Source organism: Martes martes, assembly GCF_963455335.1.
Source record: "Martes martes genome assembly, chromosome: 4".
Classification (NCBI taxonomy): domain Eukaryota; kingdom Metazoa; phylum Chordata; class Mammalia; order Carnivora; family Mustelidae; genus Martes; species Martes martes.
In genome coordinates this window covers 177,868,306-177,886,875 of record NC_137891.1, presented here as the reverse complement: position 1 = coordinate 177,886,875, position 18,570 = coordinate 177,868,306, and the positions used below count along the sequence as shown (strand labels likewise).

At 48.1% G+C, this 18,570-nt stretch overlaps 1 protein-coding gene across 1 annotated transcript in view; it reads right to left on the bottom strand.

Annotated features, from left to right (window-relative positions):
• The window catches only part of UBR4 (ubiquitin protein ligase E3 component n-recognin 4), a gene marked incomplete at its 5' end in the record, with an annotated part of 134,946 nt that overhangs the window by 48,215 nt on the left and 68,161 nt on the right, over nucleotides 1-18,570 (bottom strand). Inside the window, 13 exons of the mRNA XM_080800779.1 lie at nucleotides 558-803; nucleotides 1,351-1,429; nucleotides 2,197-2,424; nucleotides 3,896-4,045; nucleotides 5,916-6,125; nucleotides 7,045-7,161; nucleotides 7,598-7,705; nucleotides 8,365-8,461; nucleotides 13,222-13,396; nucleotides 14,230-14,367; nucleotides 15,934-16,038; nucleotides 16,501-16,678; nucleotides 16,800-16,930. Of these exons, the coding sequence (XP_080656905.1) occupies nucleotides 558-803; nucleotides 1,351-1,429; nucleotides 2,197-2,424; nucleotides 3,896-4,045; nucleotides 5,916-6,125; nucleotides 7,045-7,161; nucleotides 7,598-7,705; nucleotides 8,365-8,461; nucleotides 13,222-13,396; nucleotides 14,230-14,367; nucleotides 15,934-16,038; nucleotides 16,501-16,678; nucleotides 16,800-16,930 (1,962 nt within the window). The remainder of the gene's footprint in view (nucleotides 1-557; nucleotides 804-1,350; nucleotides 1,430-2,196; nucleotides 2,425-3,895; nucleotides 4,046-5,915; nucleotides 6,126-7,044; nucleotides 7,162-7,597; nucleotides 7,706-8,364; nucleotides 8,462-13,221; nucleotides 13,397-14,229; nucleotides 14,368-15,933; nucleotides 16,039-16,500; nucleotides 16,679-16,799; nucleotides 16,931-18,570) is intronic.

Genomic DNA, 18,570 nt, shown 5'->3' with positions numbered 1-18,570 from the left:
TTCCGTATGCAGAGCATTTAAGAGTTCACAAGGCACGTCTGCAAGCATCATTTGACACTGACAACCTCTCCACGCAGCCAGTGTCATTTATTATTTCATGGGAAAACAAACTTGGCTTACTAAAACCATTTAGTACACTTTGACCACTCCTTGGGATGGGAAGCCACATGTTCAAGGTGTAACTGACAAGGACACGAAAACTAGACACTGGAGAGCCTGAGAATTATAGGTCCTAGTAAATCGGAGTAAAAGCCCTTTCTGGGGGCGCCTGGGTGGCTCAGTAGGTTAAAGCCTCTGCCTTTGGCTCAGGTCATGATATCGGGGTCCTGGGGTGGAGGCCCGCGTCCAGCTCTCTGCTCAGCAGGGAGCCTGCTTCCCCCTCTCTCTCTGCCTGCCTCTCTCTCTCTGCCTGCCTCTCTGCCTACTTGTGATCTGTCTGCCAAAAAAACAAAACTAAACTAAAAAAAAAAAGCCCTTTCTAAAGAGGAGCATAAGCCATGTGATCCAAGAGAAATCAGAACCCCTCGCCCAGGTCACGAAGACAGAGTGACGCTCACCCTCTTTCTCCTTTTCCTTTTCTTCCTTCTTGCTCTTCTTTGTGGAGGACTTGGACTGCGTCGTGGCCTGTCCAGAGCTGGCAGCCACAGGCGCTGCAGAGGAGGAGGCACTCGAGGAACCGGCCGAGGCCGCCAGGGCGGCGAGGACTTTGCTGCCACACAGGGCACAGGAAAGCAGCTGCAGCAGCACCGGGGACACCCCCTCGTCCACCAGGAAGCTGACTTGGAGAAGGAAGTACAGGACGGCTGCAGGCAGAGGAGATGGGGGCTCAGCTCAGACACAAATGCACTGGACGGACAGGTCGCAGGAGCTGTGTCTGCCCGCGGCCAGGACTGCTCCCCTCCCCACCAGCTTGTACTCTGAGTCCTCTCTGCCAGATGTTGCCCAGAACTCCCGCCCTCTGTAGAAATGAGCTGGTAAACGTCCTAACAGCTACCTAAGGATCGACTCCCAGCCTCCACTTCTTCAACTAAGATGATTCTCTAGACTCCACAGGTTCCTCTTCAGCTTTCGCTCCACAATCTGGAGGTCAGCGACTCCTACTGTACCCCCATAGCACCCCACATTTTATCTATGACCCTTATCACTCTGAGGTTCTGACTTGTCTTCTCAGCTGAACAAGAGTTCTATCTAAGAACTTGAGAGGTCTTAGTTCTTAAGTGTCTAAGTGTCTCGCTCATAGCCTCATCTCTGGTCTCCAGTTCAGTGCTTGGCACAGGGCAGGCCTCAATAAACAGTTCTCAAAGAGATGAAGAATGAACAACAGCCACCAAAAGTTGCTGCACTGCTTACAGTCGTCTTTGATGCAGAATTTCTGCCAGTTGATGGTTCGCTGGGCAGCAATCTCGGCACAAGCCTTCAGGTGCTCCATCTGAAATGGAAACCGACCTCCACAACTGAGTAGGGCCACCAAGCAGCCTGCACCCACCACACCTGCTGCCTTGAGGGGTCTGTGCGAGGCTGCTGATCCAGTGCCCCGGGGAACCTGGGACCAAGGCCCCACACTGTTGCTCTTACTGAGCCCCCTCCGTTCAGCTCCTACCACACAAACGCCCTTTGTTTGCAGGGGCCCGTCACACCACTCAGTAAAGCAGCAGAAAAGATAGGCCACGACGGGAAACTACAATCCAGTTTACTTTTTTCTCTTCTTTCCTTCCTCCCCTCCCAGTTTACTTTTTTCTTGTGAAAGCACAATAGCAAGGACACTAGTTTAGGAGAATACCGAAGACATTCTCACCTAGAGGCTTCCATGCAATGTACTGTTTGCTTCCCCAAAGTCCAAACAATTTACCTTCAGACCCATCATTTCTTTAGTATTCAAGGGCAAAAATCAGAGGTTGGCAAATTCCAGGTTAATCCTGCCCGTATGAGCCAATGACACAGGTAAGAAGCCTAAACCACTCCTCCTCATAATGGAGATACCACTATCAGGTGGGAGCGGGAATGGTGAGGGGGAAATCACAGACCCTGAAGCCAACTACACTTAATATGCAGCATTATGGACCCACCCTGAGCTCGACTGTGGCTGAGACGTTTTCTGAATATATAAAAGCCCTGTACTCCTCCAGCCTACTGCCTACCTCCCTGAGCCGCATAACATGAGGTTCCCTGCCCCACCGTCCCCCTCACCACTCGTACCAGGCTGATGAGTGTGTCATACTGCAAGGCAGAGCCTGAGCTGGCTGTAACCACACTTGCCCGGAGGAATATCCCCTGTTCCTCCAGCAGCTTCTTGATCCCACGCACGTGAGAGTCCAGCGTGTGCAAATCCCGGAGCTGGCGGTACTTCTCCTTTGACCCACAGATGAAGAGCAGAAGTTTGCGGACTTGACGGCGCACAAATGGAGTCTGCTGGATCATCAGGTACTTGAGAGGAAAGGCAACACAGAGAGTCAATGACTCAGGAACTGTGTCAGCAGCGGTGCCCTGGGTTTTCTTGAACTTTTGTTAGAAACTTCTAAGAAACACACACCAAGCTATTTCCTCATAGCCAAGCTAGACTCTAGTGAATTCAGTACTCCTTACAGAGTGGACAGGAGAAGGAAAAGTGTCACAGAGGGGAAAACAGCAATATTCCCACTCGCCTCCTGGGAGTCCTTTGGACCTCCACTCCAGCCCACCCAGAATGAAATGGTCAGGAAAACATCTTCAAAATCTTTCAGGTCAAAGAAGTGGGGAAAAGGTTAGGTTGTTGTTCCATCTATACAACCCAAAATGGTCATTTGGGGCTTGCTAACATGTCAGTCTTCCCAGAGTAAATCTTAAGCTCGCTGTGATGGCGTGATGGCAGCTGTGAGCTACCATCCCTCAGCTGCCTCCAACCCGCCCCCCCAGCGCCCCAACCCCGGCTACACACTGCTCTGCGATGGCCAGCCCAAAAGTGCACTAACTACACTGCTTCTCTGCCAGCTGGCTCCCCATCAGGTCCTGCCAAGAGGGAACAAAAAGGGACAACCAGAGGGCCCAAGGAAAAAACACTGGCTCCTTCCTGTCTGCCTGCTACCCTGACAGCAGCCCTTCTTTCTGGCAGCCTCCATCAGCTCTCCGGTATTCAAGGACAAACCAACTACAGTTGGTTCTAATCTTGAGCTTTTTCCCATACTTCCAGAATCAACCGCATGACATCCCCTCAGAGTTCCTGGGGTATGAGAAGCAGCATCCCCTCCTCAGGTCCACCAGGCCGACTCCTCTTCAGACACAGGTCTGCTGGCAGCTGCTGCCTACAGCTATGGTCTCTGTGTTACCTCAACATTCCCTGTTTTTCTTTTAGGTTCCTTAGTGGCCATTTAGCCAACTCCCTACGTTAAAATCTCTCTGTAATTTAACTAGTACATTTTCTGTTTTCCAGACAGGATCCAAATTATTAAACTCATCACTTACCATCATATACAGAAACAGTCAAACGTACAGAATCAGAAACTAAAGCCATGGCTTGTTCTGACAGCCATCTTCCACAGCTTCACCACACAGCTCACCCAGCGCGAGACCTACATGGCATGAGTGGCGCTGCTAGGGGAAACACTTCCTGACAGTGAGGACGGAAGGGGGCCATAAAGGCCAACAGAGCCAGGGTGTCTGCGTGGCTCAGTTGGTTAAGTGTCTGCCTTTGGCTCAGGACATAATCCTGGGGTCCTGGGATCGTGCCCCGCACTGGGCTCCTTGCTCAACAGGGAGCCTGCCTCTCCCTCTCCTCCTCACCCCACCCCCCCGTGCTTGCATCCACATGAGCTCTCAAATAAATAAATAAAATCTTAAAAAAAAAGAGAAAGAAAAGGGAAAAAAGGCAGTCACAGCAATGTCCTCTCCTTGACTGGCACATTGCCTGGGCTTCACTTACCTCTGAGAGAAAGTAAAACCACGAATGATCAAATACAGGAGGTGGGATTCGGGAGTTCGTGTCAGCAATCTTCTTGATTTGGTAAGGAAGCCTCAGGACCATCTCTGTCAGAAGCTGAGTATAGGCCTCAAACACATCAGCAGCATGACCCTGGGGGAAGAACATCTGTGTAAGAACCTGTGACGGACAGTTGTCCACGACCACGGTCAGGAAAAGGGCTGGCTTACTGCTCATCAAGCATAGCTTACGCCAGAGCTGTAAACAGTACCTTTCAAAGCTGGAGCCATCACTGCCCGACAGCTTGGTTTAAACCCAGCAAGGCCCCAGGCTCCAGGACACAGACCTCACTTGTCTCAAAAGTCCCAAAATTACACTCTGGGTTTTGCCCCTGGGCTGACTGTACTTTGCTTACACAAAAATTAAACTTCTAATGGGAAAAACGGTGGCAGTGAAGGATTTCTGACTTCCTGCGAGAGATGCAGTCTATCCCCTAGAACCAAAACCTTCTAGGATATCAAGAGACATTAAATAAACTGGGTGGCTCAGTCAGTTGAGCAGCCAACTCTGGATTTCAGGTCAGGTCATGATCTGAGGGTCCTGGAATAAAGCCCCACCTCAGGCTCTGCATTCAGCGGGGAGTCTGCTCGAAGATTCTCCCTCTCTCTCTGCCCCTCCCCTCATCCGCATGTATGCATGCGTGTGCGCACGTGTGTGTGCACGCATGTGGCTCACTCTTTCTGAAATAAATCAATCTTATAAAAAGAAAGAAACCAACCAACCAACCGCGGCGGCCAGGATCACTTAATGCATAGCCCACAGAGGAGGGGGAGTTGAGGGGTGTGAGGACGGTGGAAGCAGCAGCTATCCTGCAGGCCACATGGTCCCCCAGGAAGAGCCTACAAGAATTTGGGGCACAACGTGTCTCACGTACTCAACCACCAGTTACTCATCGGGTCTTTTCCAAGCAACTAGGAGTGCAAACAAGGGGAAGACGCCACGTGTGCACAGGGCACTCGGGGGACCGAGGGCAAGACCATCTCAATCTGACCTGCTAGCAGGAAGTGCATGTTGGGGAGGTTTTTCCCAGGACCCAGTGTGTGAGCCGGGTCTTGAAAGACTAGGAATTAACTCAGAGGGAAAGGAAGCAACGCAGAGGGAGAGCAGCGGAGGAGGACAGGAAATAGGAAGGCAGTGCGCCGCATCTGGGGCAAGGCACAGGACGGGGGCTGCACGCCGGGGGCAGTAGTGACACAGCTAGAGAGTTAAGTTCATAGCTGGAGTACTCAAAGAACTTTTTGGCCTAAAAGTTCTGGAAAACCAGCAAAGGGTTAAGAAAAGAGAAGAACATGATGCGATTCACATTTCACGCCTGTTCTATCCACAGTCAAAGCAGTTGGGAGTGTGCCGCTGCCCAGACACAAATGTGCAGAAAAGGCACTGATGATGGACATGGACAGGCCCTGGTGCACTCAGCACTGGGCTTTCCTGCGTCAGGTCAGCCAGTGCTCACAACGACCCTACACAGCAAACCCCGTGTGGAGCCTCGGTTTCCAGGGGTGCAAACCGAGGCGCACGAAAGCTGCATATAACTTGTCCGAGCTTCCCAGCTGGTAAGCGGGAATGTTTGTTCCCAAACTCACCTGATCAGAAAGCCCATCTTCTAAACTAGCTCCCTCAACGGCCTCTGATGACAGCAGGGGGAGTTCCTGACACACACATGAGATCCACCTGTGACATTACCCTGCTCTCCTTTTTCTAAGGAACTTAACGTGAAAGGACAGGTCTATCTGATTTCATTCAGTTCCTCTGCTTTACACAGTCAGGAGTCCGTACCCCAGCAGAGGGGCAGGAGAAGTGGTTACTCACTAAACGGCACCAAGACCAAAGACCCCCAGGGCCCGAGGTCTGCCTCCAGCAGCTCCTTGCCCTGGCTGCTTCAGCCCTACTCGAAGGGCGCAAGGAGGAGAGTGCTCTGGAGGAGGGCAGGAGCGGTCCTTCATCCAGGGAAAAAAGGCCTCACCTTCACATACTGGCGGAGGAAGAATGGGCTCATGTCTGGCGGGGATGAAGTGGTGTGTGGTTTCAACAGCTGGCTGGTGGCAACGGGCTCCTCGTCATTCTGCTGGCTCTTCCAGTACTCCAGCAGGGATTTGAGCACATGCAGGCAGTAGTCCACGGCGCCAGAGCTCAGCAGGGCCGCTGCTGTGGCACTGGAGATGAGGGAAGACGACTGGGGGAAACAGGGAGGGGGGCAGAAGGGCTTGTAAGACTGCTGGGGGCAGGGGCAGGAAACCCACCAGTGACAGTCTCAGAGTGGGCCGCTGGGGGAAGGAGCTAGTCTCTTGAGTTAGAAGTCCCCCGACTAACTCAAACACTCCCCATCTCTTTCCAACAATGGCATGTTAGGAACCAACCAACCCCACATCCCGGCTATATTCGCCCACGTGCACATGCTAGAGGCCAAGGGGGTCAAGGACTGGATACCTTTCCCCTGGGAGGGGCAGGTTCTCTTCTTCCCTGGGCAACCAGAAAAGAAGCCCATTTCAAGGAGAGAAAACTTTCTACTCCAAGCACTTTTTAGCAACCCCACACTCCAGATAGGGGCTCTCCCCACCGAAACAGCTTCTAAAGGAGATGGGGTAAGTGCTCCCATGAATAAAAAAAGTGGGAGAAAAGCCACTGTAAATAAAACCATTAGGAGAGCCTTGCCAATCCCCGCAAACCCCACAGCTCATAAGCTCATTAAGATTGGATGCAGTCCAGCCTCCATTTCTACCTTCTCTGCTTTGTGTTAATCTCCTTTCCACCACACACACACTGCTTTCTCTCTGCTTTATTTCCATACCTTATAGCAACACACAGTAGGGGAATCCTCTTAGCCACCTTGCGCCTGGCAGAACAGTCCCCTCTTTTCAATAATGGAACTTCCAAACCCTGTAACCCCTCCAATGGAGGGATTGCTGGCAAAGATCAGGGCTTGGAAAGGATTCTGGAAAAGGTGGTGGCTCTGCTCTTAAAGAAGTGACAGCTTAGACTCCTTCTCCTCTACAGCGACAATAGCCTATTTTAACTATCACCTCTGCCCGCAGCCCTAGCTGACAATCCTCTTACCTTTCCCCACACCCCTGTGCTCAAAGCAACAACAGTACCTCGCAGATGGAAGACTTGGATCCGGATTTGGTCCGGGACATGAAGACACTCAGGAGTCTCATTACGACCAGATGGACTTCATTCAGGGCACTGCGCTCATTCTTCCTGGAGACGTCCTGTAGGCAGAAGCGGAGCCCAGAAGCCCACACTTACTTTAAGCTTGAGGCATCCACTCAACAAGGTTCCCCTCAGCCTATCAGCACTAACTGTTCCTCACATGGAATTAGAGTCAAAACAGGTGCCAGTAGGACTACATCCGGATTACCTAGAGCCCAATATGCTTAAGAGGCTGTATTAAGAGACAAACAACTGATTTACTGTTTTCAGCTTAGGGAACTACAAAAAGTCCGTGAGGGCAGGCACTCAGTCTGTTTCTCATTTACATCCAGATCCAACAGGAGGCCTGGGCCAAAGAAGGCACTGCCAACATTTTTGTTCAATCAACATAACTGGAGCCCTTGGTGGGTGGTTATCCCTGAAACTAAGTGAAGTTCTTCTAAGAGAATGGACCTCAGTCCCTGTTTCTCACATGTCAGGACTCTCCAATCTTACCTTTTTGTCCATGCCCAGTTCAGCAATTAGCTGGGACAGCAGGTTGTCCAGGGCCCCCTTGTCTTTCTCATCTTCTCCATCCAGATCTGTAGTGAGCATCAGGATGACCTGGAAGTCAATAGAGAGAGAAAGCATGAACGCCAGGACCCTAAAGAGGACTCCAAACACACAGGGTTCAGAGGAAATCCCAATCTTCCTGACTACCCAATCAATCATAAATGTAATCCACGAAAAGATCCTAAATCCCAAGGTATCCAAAGGTCTTTAAGTGTCCAGAGTCAGAAGAGTCAATTTTGGTACATGCCACCCTTGGCATCACAAAAAATGTTTTGCAAAGAGTTTGCAAAACGAACTGACTAAACTATATTATAACCAACCAAAGTGGCTTGACAGAGGGGGAAGTGCTGTGCTCAAAAGTAAAGAACTTTCCGCTTAAGGGGAAGGCAGCAGTGGAGAACAGCTACCAGACCACATTCCAACACGGTGTTAATAAAGACTCACTACACACTAAGAATCTCGGGGGCAGACATTTGCTCCTGGCTCTGTCAATAATGAGCTGGATGACTGCAGGCATCTCTTTCAATTCTCCGACCCTCGGCCTTTTCATCTACAGCATTAAGGGCTACAACTTGCAGTTCAAAATTGCATTCCATTATTCTATGACCTAACACCAAACAAAGCCTTATAGAGCCTCTAGAAGAGAGATGTGAGCATGCTGAAGGGTGGTCCGACCACAGTGGGACAGACCCAGGAGAACTGAGGGATACCTGCATGTACGGGATGGCCCGGACACCTCCAACATTTCGTAACTGGGGCAAGGTTTGCAGTAGTCTCTCCAACAGCATCAGACGGACCATGTGCAGTCTAAAAGGCCAAGGAAAATACATGAGATGTGAGCTAGTTCACAACCACGAACCGGCTGCAAACAGTTCTTTCTTCCTGCTACCAAGATAAACAAGGAGCCTACTGCTTAGAAACAATCCTACCATTAGCAAAATGTTCAGAAATGCCTATCTGGTAACACCACCAACACAGAAGGAGAAATCTCGCTCTGTTAAAAGTCCAAAATACAACGGATGGCCCTGAAAACCTGCTACAGGAAAAGTTAGCATTTCTCAAGCAATCAGCCCTAGCTGTTCTCAGTAGTGCACTCTGTGGCCTTTTCCAACACATGACCCCATCCTGCCTCCCAGCACTATCTTCTGGGACCCCTCCATCTACAAAGTCTGCATCGTCCGTTGCACAGTGACCCAGTCCTTTCTTTTTCTTGCTTCCCAGAAGGTCTGGCACTGCTTTACCCTCTCAACTCGCCTACCATTTTTCCTAGTGGAAAATTCAATCTCAATGCTACCCTTTCCACACTGGACCCGTGAATTCTCCCATATATTCAGGTGGGCACTAATGGGGCGGGGCTTCCCTACTGTATGTGTGCCTCTGGCTCTCTAGTGAATACGCTGATTCGAGAGACGACCAAAATGAAAAGGAATTAAGTACGGTCCTGATGACAATCTGGTTGGCAGTCCCACCTAACGCACAATCTTACACAGATGAACACATTTGCGGAATCAATTAATGCCTTCGCTCTCATAGTTCATAAACTATTCTTGCTTCAATTTACTTTACAGACTGTGTATAATAAACCACAGGTGTACATATGCCTAAAGAACTGATTTTCATGTGTAACATATACCCAGGAGATAACTAGACTATTTTCAAAGTATTAAAATTTCAATCGAAGTATGGGGTCTTACTTGATTGATAAATGACCACAATTCCAAAAATAACTCAAAGGAATGAGCTATTAAAAGTCCTTCAGGGGCACCTGGGTGGCTCAGTGGGTTAAAGCCTCTGCCTTCAGTTTAGGTCATGATCCCCGGGATCCTGGGGTCAAGCCCTGCATCGGGCTCTCTGCTCAGCGGGGAGGCTGCTTCTCCCTCTCTCTCTGCCTGCCTCTCTGCCTACTTGTGATCTCTGTCAAATAAATAAATAAAATCTTTTTTAAAATAAATAAATAAGTAAATAAAAGTCCTTCAGAATATGGTCACATGTAAAAAGTTCACACATACATCCAAAGAATAAAGCAAGCTGTGTGGGGACCAAATGAGTAAGAATTGCTCAGGAATGGGGTGCCTGGGTGGCTCAGTGGGTTAAGCCTCTGCCTTCGGCTCGGGTCATGATCCCAGGGTCCTGGGATCGTGCCCCACATCGGGCTCTCTGCTCTGCAGGGAGCCTGCTTCCTCCTCTCTCTGTCTGCGTCTCTACCTACTTGTGATCTCTGTCTGTCAAATAAATAAATAAAATCTTAAAAAAAAAAAAAAAGAATTGCTCAAGAATGTATAAGACATAGCAAAGAAAAGTAATAGGACAATGGCAGCTCAAATTTAGCAGTTCAGTTTCTACTTGCAGGATAAAACAGCAAGCTTTGAGATGGATGCAAGTGTTCAGATTGGCAGAACATACTTGTGAATGCACGTGTATGAGAGAAAAAGGCAACAAAATGAGCAGAGTCTGGACCTGGACCAAGATGCTGCCAGACTATGGCTTTTTAAAGTCTTAGAATCTAACAAAAAAAGTAAACCCTATACCAAAAATTACAAGTTCCTTTTCTTTAGGGACTTAAAATAAAAACAAATTAGTTACTGTATTATTTAAAGTAAGTCATTTAATAATTACTCGATTAACTTATCCTTGAAAAAAAAAAGTTTACTTATAACCACATTAGGGGCACCTGGGTGGCTCAGTTGGTTGAGTGTCTGCCTTCGACTCAGGTCATGATCGCAGGGTCCTGGGATCGAGCCCTGTTGTCAGGCTCCCTCCTCTGCAGGGCAGGGGTGGGGAAGGGAATGCCTGCTTCTCCCTCCCCTCCCCACTCCTGCTCTCTCTCACTAGCTCTGTCACTGTCTCTCTCAAATAAATAAACAAAATCTTAAAAAAAAAAAAAAAGACACTTTAAGGACTTCTACTACTAACATGGCTAGATTACCTAAAACAGCCCTCCTAAAAAACATTAAGAATCCAAAAACAACAGAATATCATTTTAGAAACAATGTGGTGTCTCAAGAAACTTGAAAGGATTGAAATCACACAGTATGTTCCCCAACCATAGTTAAATTAAATTGGTAACAGAAAAATAATTAGAAAATCCCCAAAGGTTTGGAAATTCTGCCACATACTTCTAAATATCCCATGGGCCAAAGATGAAAATTACAATAGAATTTAGGAAACATTCTGAACTAAATAGCAATAAAAATATAACACATCAAAATATATGGACCCCAGCCAAAGCAGACTTTAAAGGGAAGTTCAGAGAGAAATACCTAGTTTTAAATATGTATTTAAAATGAAAGGTTTGGGATGCCTGGGTGGCTCAGTAGGTTAAGCAACTGCCTTCACCTCAGGTCATGATCCCAGGGTCCAGGGATCGAACCCCATATCAGGCTCCTTGCTCAGTGGGGTGCCTGCTTCTCCCTCTGCCTGCTGCTCCCCCTGCTTGTGTACATGCTCGCACTTTCTCTGTCAAATAAATACTTTTAAACATTAAAAAAAAAAAATAAGGGGTGCCTGGGTGGCTCAGTGGGTTAAGCCTCTGCCTTTGGCTCAGGTCATGATCTCAGGGTCCTGGGATCCAGCCCCACGTATGGGTCTCTGTTCAGCGGAGAGTCTGCTTCTCCCTCTCCCTCTGCCACCTCCCAATCGTGCGTGCACACATCCTCGCTCACTCTCTCCCTCTCTCTCTCTCAAATAAATAAATAAAATCTTAAAAAGAAAAAAAGAAATCCATCCGAACTATATCCTAAGTAAAGATCTTATAAGCAGCAGTAAGGACACTATATTCAAATAAATAGCAGTTATGATAGCAGGTCACTTCTCACTGGCAATAACAGTGGATATCATTTTCAATTTGTGGGGAGAAAAACTACCAGCACAAAACTATATACCCATCAAAAACATGCCCACAAAATGTGAGCTGAATGAACACATTTCCAGACTAAGGAAATCTGCGATTTTATAAGTGGCGGCCCCCCCCCCATGGAAAATCTAAACGACGCACTTCAAGAAGAAATGATCCCAGACAGAAGGTCTAACACGCACAGGCAAATATTGAGCACAGAAAGTGGTACGCATGTGAGTAAACGTGAACAAACACTGACCACACAAACTGTACAAAACAGCAATAGTACCTTGAAAGCTTCAAAAGCCTTTTTTGAAAAATACTAAAACACACAAAAATAACAGCTTAAATTGATAAGAAGGGGTCAAGTCTTCCAAGGTCCTCTATATTATGCAGGAAGAAGATGTAGCTGTGAGGTAAGTTTAGTTTTGGGTAAGTTAAATGTACATGTTGAAATGACCAGGGTAACCACCAAAGACTGGAAACAAGTGAACAACCTGCAAATGTAGGAGAGAGGCAGAAAAAAGAAAAGAAAAAGGGATGAAAACATAGCTGACCCAAAAGAGGACTGCAAAGACAGAAAAACATAGAAACAGGCAAAACAAATAAGCAGCAGGAAGTAAATGGTAGGCATAAATTCCAATTCATCAGTAATTAACACTTATCACAAATGAACTTAACTGTTTCAATTCACAAGCAATGGCAGACTGGATTTAAAATGTTTTAAATAAATTTCAAAAAACAAAAAATCACAAAGACCACATCTCCAAACACATGGAATTAACCTAGGCATCCTATTAAGAGAAAAAGAAAAAGATTAAGTAAAAACCCCTTTACGGTAAAATGTTAAAAAAACAGACTCCAACAAAATATCATCACTTAGTGGAGGCAGAGGTCACCCTCATCCAAGAGATGTTCCAAGAACTGAAGCTGAAGCAGTAGGAAACAGGGAGTATAGGAGACACTCCTTGATGTCCTCAGAAAATGTCTTATGTGCCAGTTTCAATGACCTTTTATTTGGATAGAAATCATTGAGTCCAAAATGCTAGTTATTTCTGCACTGCACTAATGTGAAAATTTGGGGCCTCAACAAATTTAACAAACATTAGATCACAAATGTATTTCTCCAGTCTTCCCTTCTCAGTTACGGCTCTGTTCGCTCTACCAATGCAGTAGCAACCACCACCAGAACTTCTTAAAAGGGACAGAGCAGGATTTCATAGATTAGCTTCAATTTGCCAAATGCCCTCCCACTGGTATTTCTAGACGTAAATATGTATTTGGTCTGCATTACCTTGTAGACACACTGAACCAGGAGCCGTTTCTAGCATATATGTAATAGCTGTTACTGTTGAGCGTAGAACAGTGCCACTTGTAAAGAGAATGCTACAAAGTGAGTTTACAGGTAATGATGAAACAAGAGAGAGCTGAGCAGGAGGATACACGTTTTCAAGACAATCACTTTATAGTGATAAGGGATATTGGGGGGCCTTAAGAGAAGAAACATGTTGTATTCTCTCCACAGTTAATTTGATGTAATTCTAATTAGGACAAAGAAGACAGGCCTAGAATGCTTCCTAAGATCTTGAACCGTTTCCTGAGTTTATTACCTATATATTAAAAAAAAAAAAATACACTATTAACATCTCTCCACCCCCTGCAACTGATCCATCCACCTTATTCCCTAAATACTCTCCCATAGCCTCCTGACTGCAAATGACCAGGTCCTAACCTGTTGCTAGTGTGGACATCGCCTTCCCCTTCCCCTTCGCCTTCTCCCTCAGAGCCATCTCCCTCCTGGTGTCCGGTGGTGGTGCTGATGGCGCCAGTGCTTGAGCTGACACTGCCTGGTCCAGCTGGGTGCCCCTCCACCGTGGCATCACCATAAGCACTGCTCCGGCCAGATACTAGAGGGAAATGGTTAAAAAAAAGTGTAAATCAAATCCTCAAGCATGACGGAATCCAATACACTCTGAAGTCAGCAATAGTTCAGAGACGCCTGTTCACTTCAGAGAATTTTTTTCTTCTCTGTGAAGAAGAGAATAAGTAAGGACTGAATTCAAGATTCTGGCCCCAGAGCACTATGCTACAAGACTCTCAGGGCAGCCCCTCACCCTTCTGCGGTAGGTAAGATCCACCTACAAGAACCACCTCTGCTGTTGATACATTTCCATCTCCTAACCCAGGGGAGATATACACTGACTTGGGAATCTAGGAATTATCAGCTACTCTTAATCCCTTCCCTAAAATATTTTGCTAACCGATTTTTAACCACAGGCTGGTTTACAAGGTCAAACCAAAACGGCATGCTTCCTCAATCCACAGCCCCACCATGTCAGCCGCAGACAGTGAAGGCAGCCCGCTATATTAAGAGGAAGACTGCCCAACAGCTTCCCCCAACAGAGGGGACAAAAGCCACAGTATGATGGATTTCAAGGTCATACCATAACTATTTTAGATTACTCCTGATTTGGAATAACGCATAACCTTGTTTTCTTCCAATAAGAAATCTGCCTGTAATTAAAATATGCCTGTAAAATGTTCCAACATTAACCACGTCGTGCCTAAGCTCCTACCACTAAACATTTGAAACTCCAGTGTTTAGGTCAAGTTAATTCCACCAGACTTTTAGTGAGCCCTCAAAATTTCCCTTTGCTGACACCAATCCCGGGAGCCGGGGAGAGATTCCTAGTGCATTTCCACCCCTGCCCAAGGAGATCAGGACCTCCAGCCACATTACCACTGTGCTCGCCAGCCACCGAGTCCACGGCGCTTCCCCCGCTCTCCGAGCCCACGCTACCACCGTGGTCAGCAGGGGAGGTCCGAAGGGTGGAGCCGTCAGTCGCTGCCGTGCTGCCCTCGTCATCCGAGGCTGGAGCTGAGAGAGTAACGAGAGCTGTTACAGGTAAAAAAACCCCTCCTGGGGGTGACAGCATCAAACCACATAGCGCAGAGGACACGATGCAGTTTATACACCCTGTCATCGAAGGAAAAAGGGAAAGATCTGCTTTGCTGGTTCATCACCAACAGGAACAAACACTATACACGGAGCGTTGCAAACGGTACTGAGACAGAGGGAAACCCCAGCTCGCTGGGCATTTCCTTTGCTGCTACGCTATAGTGCAAGCAGCACAGAGATCCAACGAGAATCCGTGATGTGGACGCTCAGTTTTCTAGCTAGAATGCCCCACAGCCACCACTGTCTAGGTGTTACTGACACCTGCTGAGATCAGAAACTACCCATGACCGGTCAAAGCATGGGATTCTGAATTTTATTTAGATTTGTTTTGCAATCAGTTAATTTGTGCTTATGGTAGGAAATCACTTGTCATGAGCTCTTGAATCAACCTTGCTGGTTTGTTGGTTGGTTGGTTGGTTGGTTGGTTGGGTCAGGTGGTCCAGAGGGGAGCTCATGGGGAAATTTCACCCCTCCTCATCATCCTCCTTAGACACTAAGAATGAAGCAAGGAAATCCCCCAGAGACAGCCACAGCATCCAGGATCAGGGCTGAGCTGAGACAGGAGGAAAATGCTGAATGAGATACATGGGGGAGGAAAGCCAAGACAGCCACAGAGCACAAGAGGAACACAATCGGCACAGCATGACAGCCACCTCCAAGCCTTAGGGGACAGCAGCTAACGAGAAGTGAGGAAAGCGACACGCATGGCAGCAGGTGAGAGGGGACAGCCAATGTCTCCCCTTCTCTTCTACCCAGGGTAACAATCCCAAGAGAAGAGAAAGGAAGGGAAGAAAAGAAGAAAGAAACACAGGGAAGCAGCACTCGGGAAAACCCTAATAACCCCACCCTTCCATTCCTCAGGAGGTGATTTTCCAGGGGATGATTCAGGTGTTCCCTCCTCCTCTATTTGGTCCAACTCTCTACTCAGGACATTTTCTTTTCCTTTACCAGATCAGCAAAGAGACTGAGTGCAAAGACAAAATGACATCTGAAGAGTTCCTATGCATTTTAACTGTCCACACACCGCTACCTCCCAAGCTCACAGCCCTGACGGTGAGCCACGCTGACATGAGGCAGGACTCGGCTTCCTGCAGCTTCACTTTTACTTGTAAATGAAGAGAAAACAGTGCATGGCATGAGCTCTACTTCTCGTCTCCCTGCTCCTGTTGTCTAAAACGTCCAGACTCTGGTGAAGAACCCTAAAAGCTATCACTGCACCCCTACACCCTGCAAGCCGCTCTCTTGGCCTCTCCCTGGGAACCAGCAGGAGCCAGGCAGCATGCAAAGCGTGAGGAAGCAGAGCCATGAGCGCCTTTGCCAAGCTGCAGCACTGTGCCCTCCATGCCCCTGTTTCTAAAGCAAAGGCAGAAGCAGGAAGTCCAGAATGGCCTGTCAAAGCAGCTGCCCGTTCCACTCTCACAGCACTGGAAACAAGGCTGGAGGGTCCTGGGGCCCTGAGCCATGCTCCTTGCTGTGGACAGTTACCTGATGCTGTGGTGTCAGAGAGGGTTCCTGCGTCCAGAGAGGAAGAGCTGGGTGCCTGGCCGGACAGCCCCAGGCTCTGCAGGCCCAGGGCACTGCTGCTGCTGCCTGGGAAACAAGTGGAGAGTGAGCACAGCATTCCCTCCAATCCCCCTCCACAACACTGCTTTGGCCACCTGCTGCCCTCGGGAGGCTAAACTCACCAGCGTGTGACCCCTTCTGGCCTAGAGGAAGTTAATCAACAGCCACCACCGTCTACCCACCAAGTTTGGCTACAGACACGGTGGAAGGCTTCCTTCAGCTCAGGCAAGACACAGGCTGGAGTAATCTAACAGATTTGGGAAGAAATAATCCCAAAGACCAAACTAACGGAAATGAGGAGATGGACTCCCAGATGGCAAATCCCACCACGTCCCTCTCACTCTCCACCTGTGTCTCTGAACAGCTCTCACCCAGATCAACCTCTCCCCAAATCTCGGGACAAGCTAAGTCAGCTGGGTATCAGTAACTGCCAAACCCTCTTTGCTGTGCAAGGCCACCGGGCGGCTCTGTTCCTGGCATGGCCTCTACCTTGCTGGTCCTGCTGCAGGCTCAGGGCAATGGCTAGTTCAACCATGGTCTCGTCATCTGCATCAGGCGGGATGTCCAGCATGGGGGGGAAGCCCTCTGCGCCTGCCAGCAGGGCCTCCAGGGGAGAGGGGTTGCCATTGTTGACATTTTCGGCTGTCTCCAGCACCATCGACTCAGACTGCAGAGAGAGAGCTCTGTCAGTGTCCCATGGTAAACGGCAGCTTTTGCAAGTCCACAGAGTGGGACCCAGAAGAGAGCTGTGAGACTCGTCCTCCCCTCTCCTGCTACCAGAGACTCACCACCATCTCAAAATCTCCATGGTCCACCTCACTCTGTTCCTGGCTTTCCTGACGGATGTGACCACCATTCGGAATCCCTGATGACTGCATTTTCTCGTCTGCATCATCATCGTCATCATCATCCTTGTCTCCTGAGTCAGAGAAACCCCAGTCACCTGAAGATGCCTGTTCTTTCCTCCCATGGCATGTGGTGCGTTAAGTCACAAAGCAACACAAACCCGAGACAAGCTACCAGTGAGAGCCCTATGCTTCAGAGGGAAGCTGCAAAGTCATCCCAGCCTTGTCTTCCCACTTCCTGGACCCAGCAGGATCTGGGAAGACGGGGCTGGCAGTGACAGTTTGCCCCGTTAGGAAAATACCTTCCCACAGCCGATGATGTGACAAAAACGAAAATAACAAAACAAAACAAACAAACAAACAAAAGAACCCTTGGATTCCCAAGAGATTTCCAAGGGCAGAGAAATAAAAACCAGCAGGCCCCATGAGCTCCCACCAACTCCCAGGAGACCTTGGGCAAGACCATGAAAATAATACACCGGAGATGTTTATCTGTGATGTCATGGTAGCTCAGAGTATCATTTTACTCCGTCCAAAATAACTGGGTCAGCGTAGTTGTTTTCACGCTACATAATCCTTATGAGAACGAGAACTGAAATGTAAAACCATCGCATGGAAGCTGAAGGACACCACTAAAAGTCCTGCCCAAGCTGGCTTCTGTGTGAAGTAAAGCCCTCCACATAAGGGAGAAGTCAGGGCTAGACTCCTAGTTGTCAAGAGAGGGTGGAGCCCTCAACTTCCACTCACGGGGTTGTGCGGGATGTGAAAACAGGTGACCGTGGCCTGAAATGGAAACATCACTCTCTATACTCGAGCTTCTCGCCAGAGAAAAGAGGCACACACAGTTGCCTAACTCAAGCTTATGTCAACAAATGATATTCAAGGAAGATTATCGGAAGACCACCAAGTTGCACATGTGCCTTTAGATCTGCAACTGTACCGTAAGGAAGCCCCCAGCCACGTGTGGCTAGTCCAAGTGGAGATGCGGTTTTAGTGTAAACTACCCACTAGATTCTAAAAGCAGTGCAAAAAAAAATTTACAGAAAGGAAGATTTCTCAGAGCACCTAAGTGGCTCAGTTAAGCCTCTGCCTTCGGCTCAAGTCATGATCCTAGGGTCCTGGGATCGAGTCCTGCATCAGGCTCCTTGTTCGGCGAGGAAGCCTACTTCTCCCTCTGCCTCTGCCCTGCTCATGTGCTCTCTCTTTCTTGCTCACTCTCTCAAATAAAATCCTTTAAAAAAAAGGGGGGGGGGACATTTCTTTTTTTTTTTTTTTAATATTATTTATTTATTTGACAGAGAGAGATCACAAGTAGGCCGAGAGGCAGGCAGAGAGAGAGGGAAGCAGGCTCCCCACTGAGCAGAGAGCCCAATGCGGGGCTCGATCCCAGGACCCTGAGATCATGACCTGAGCTGAAGGCAGCGGCTTAACCAACTGAGCCACTCAGATGCCCCCCAAAAAAGGAAGTATTTCTCATTAATTCTTCATATTAACTCCCTTAAAATGGTATTTTTTTATATGCCAAATGCATTTCTCTTTGCTCTCAATGGGGTTAATAGAAAACTAAAAATTACACATATGACCTGTGGTGGAAATTTCGTCTGGAGCAAAACTAAATAACAGAGAGTTACATAATAATGCTGACATTCTGATACTTCGCAAAACTGCTTTTACTAAAATGTTCAATGTTACGCCCTTGACTTACGTGCAAGTA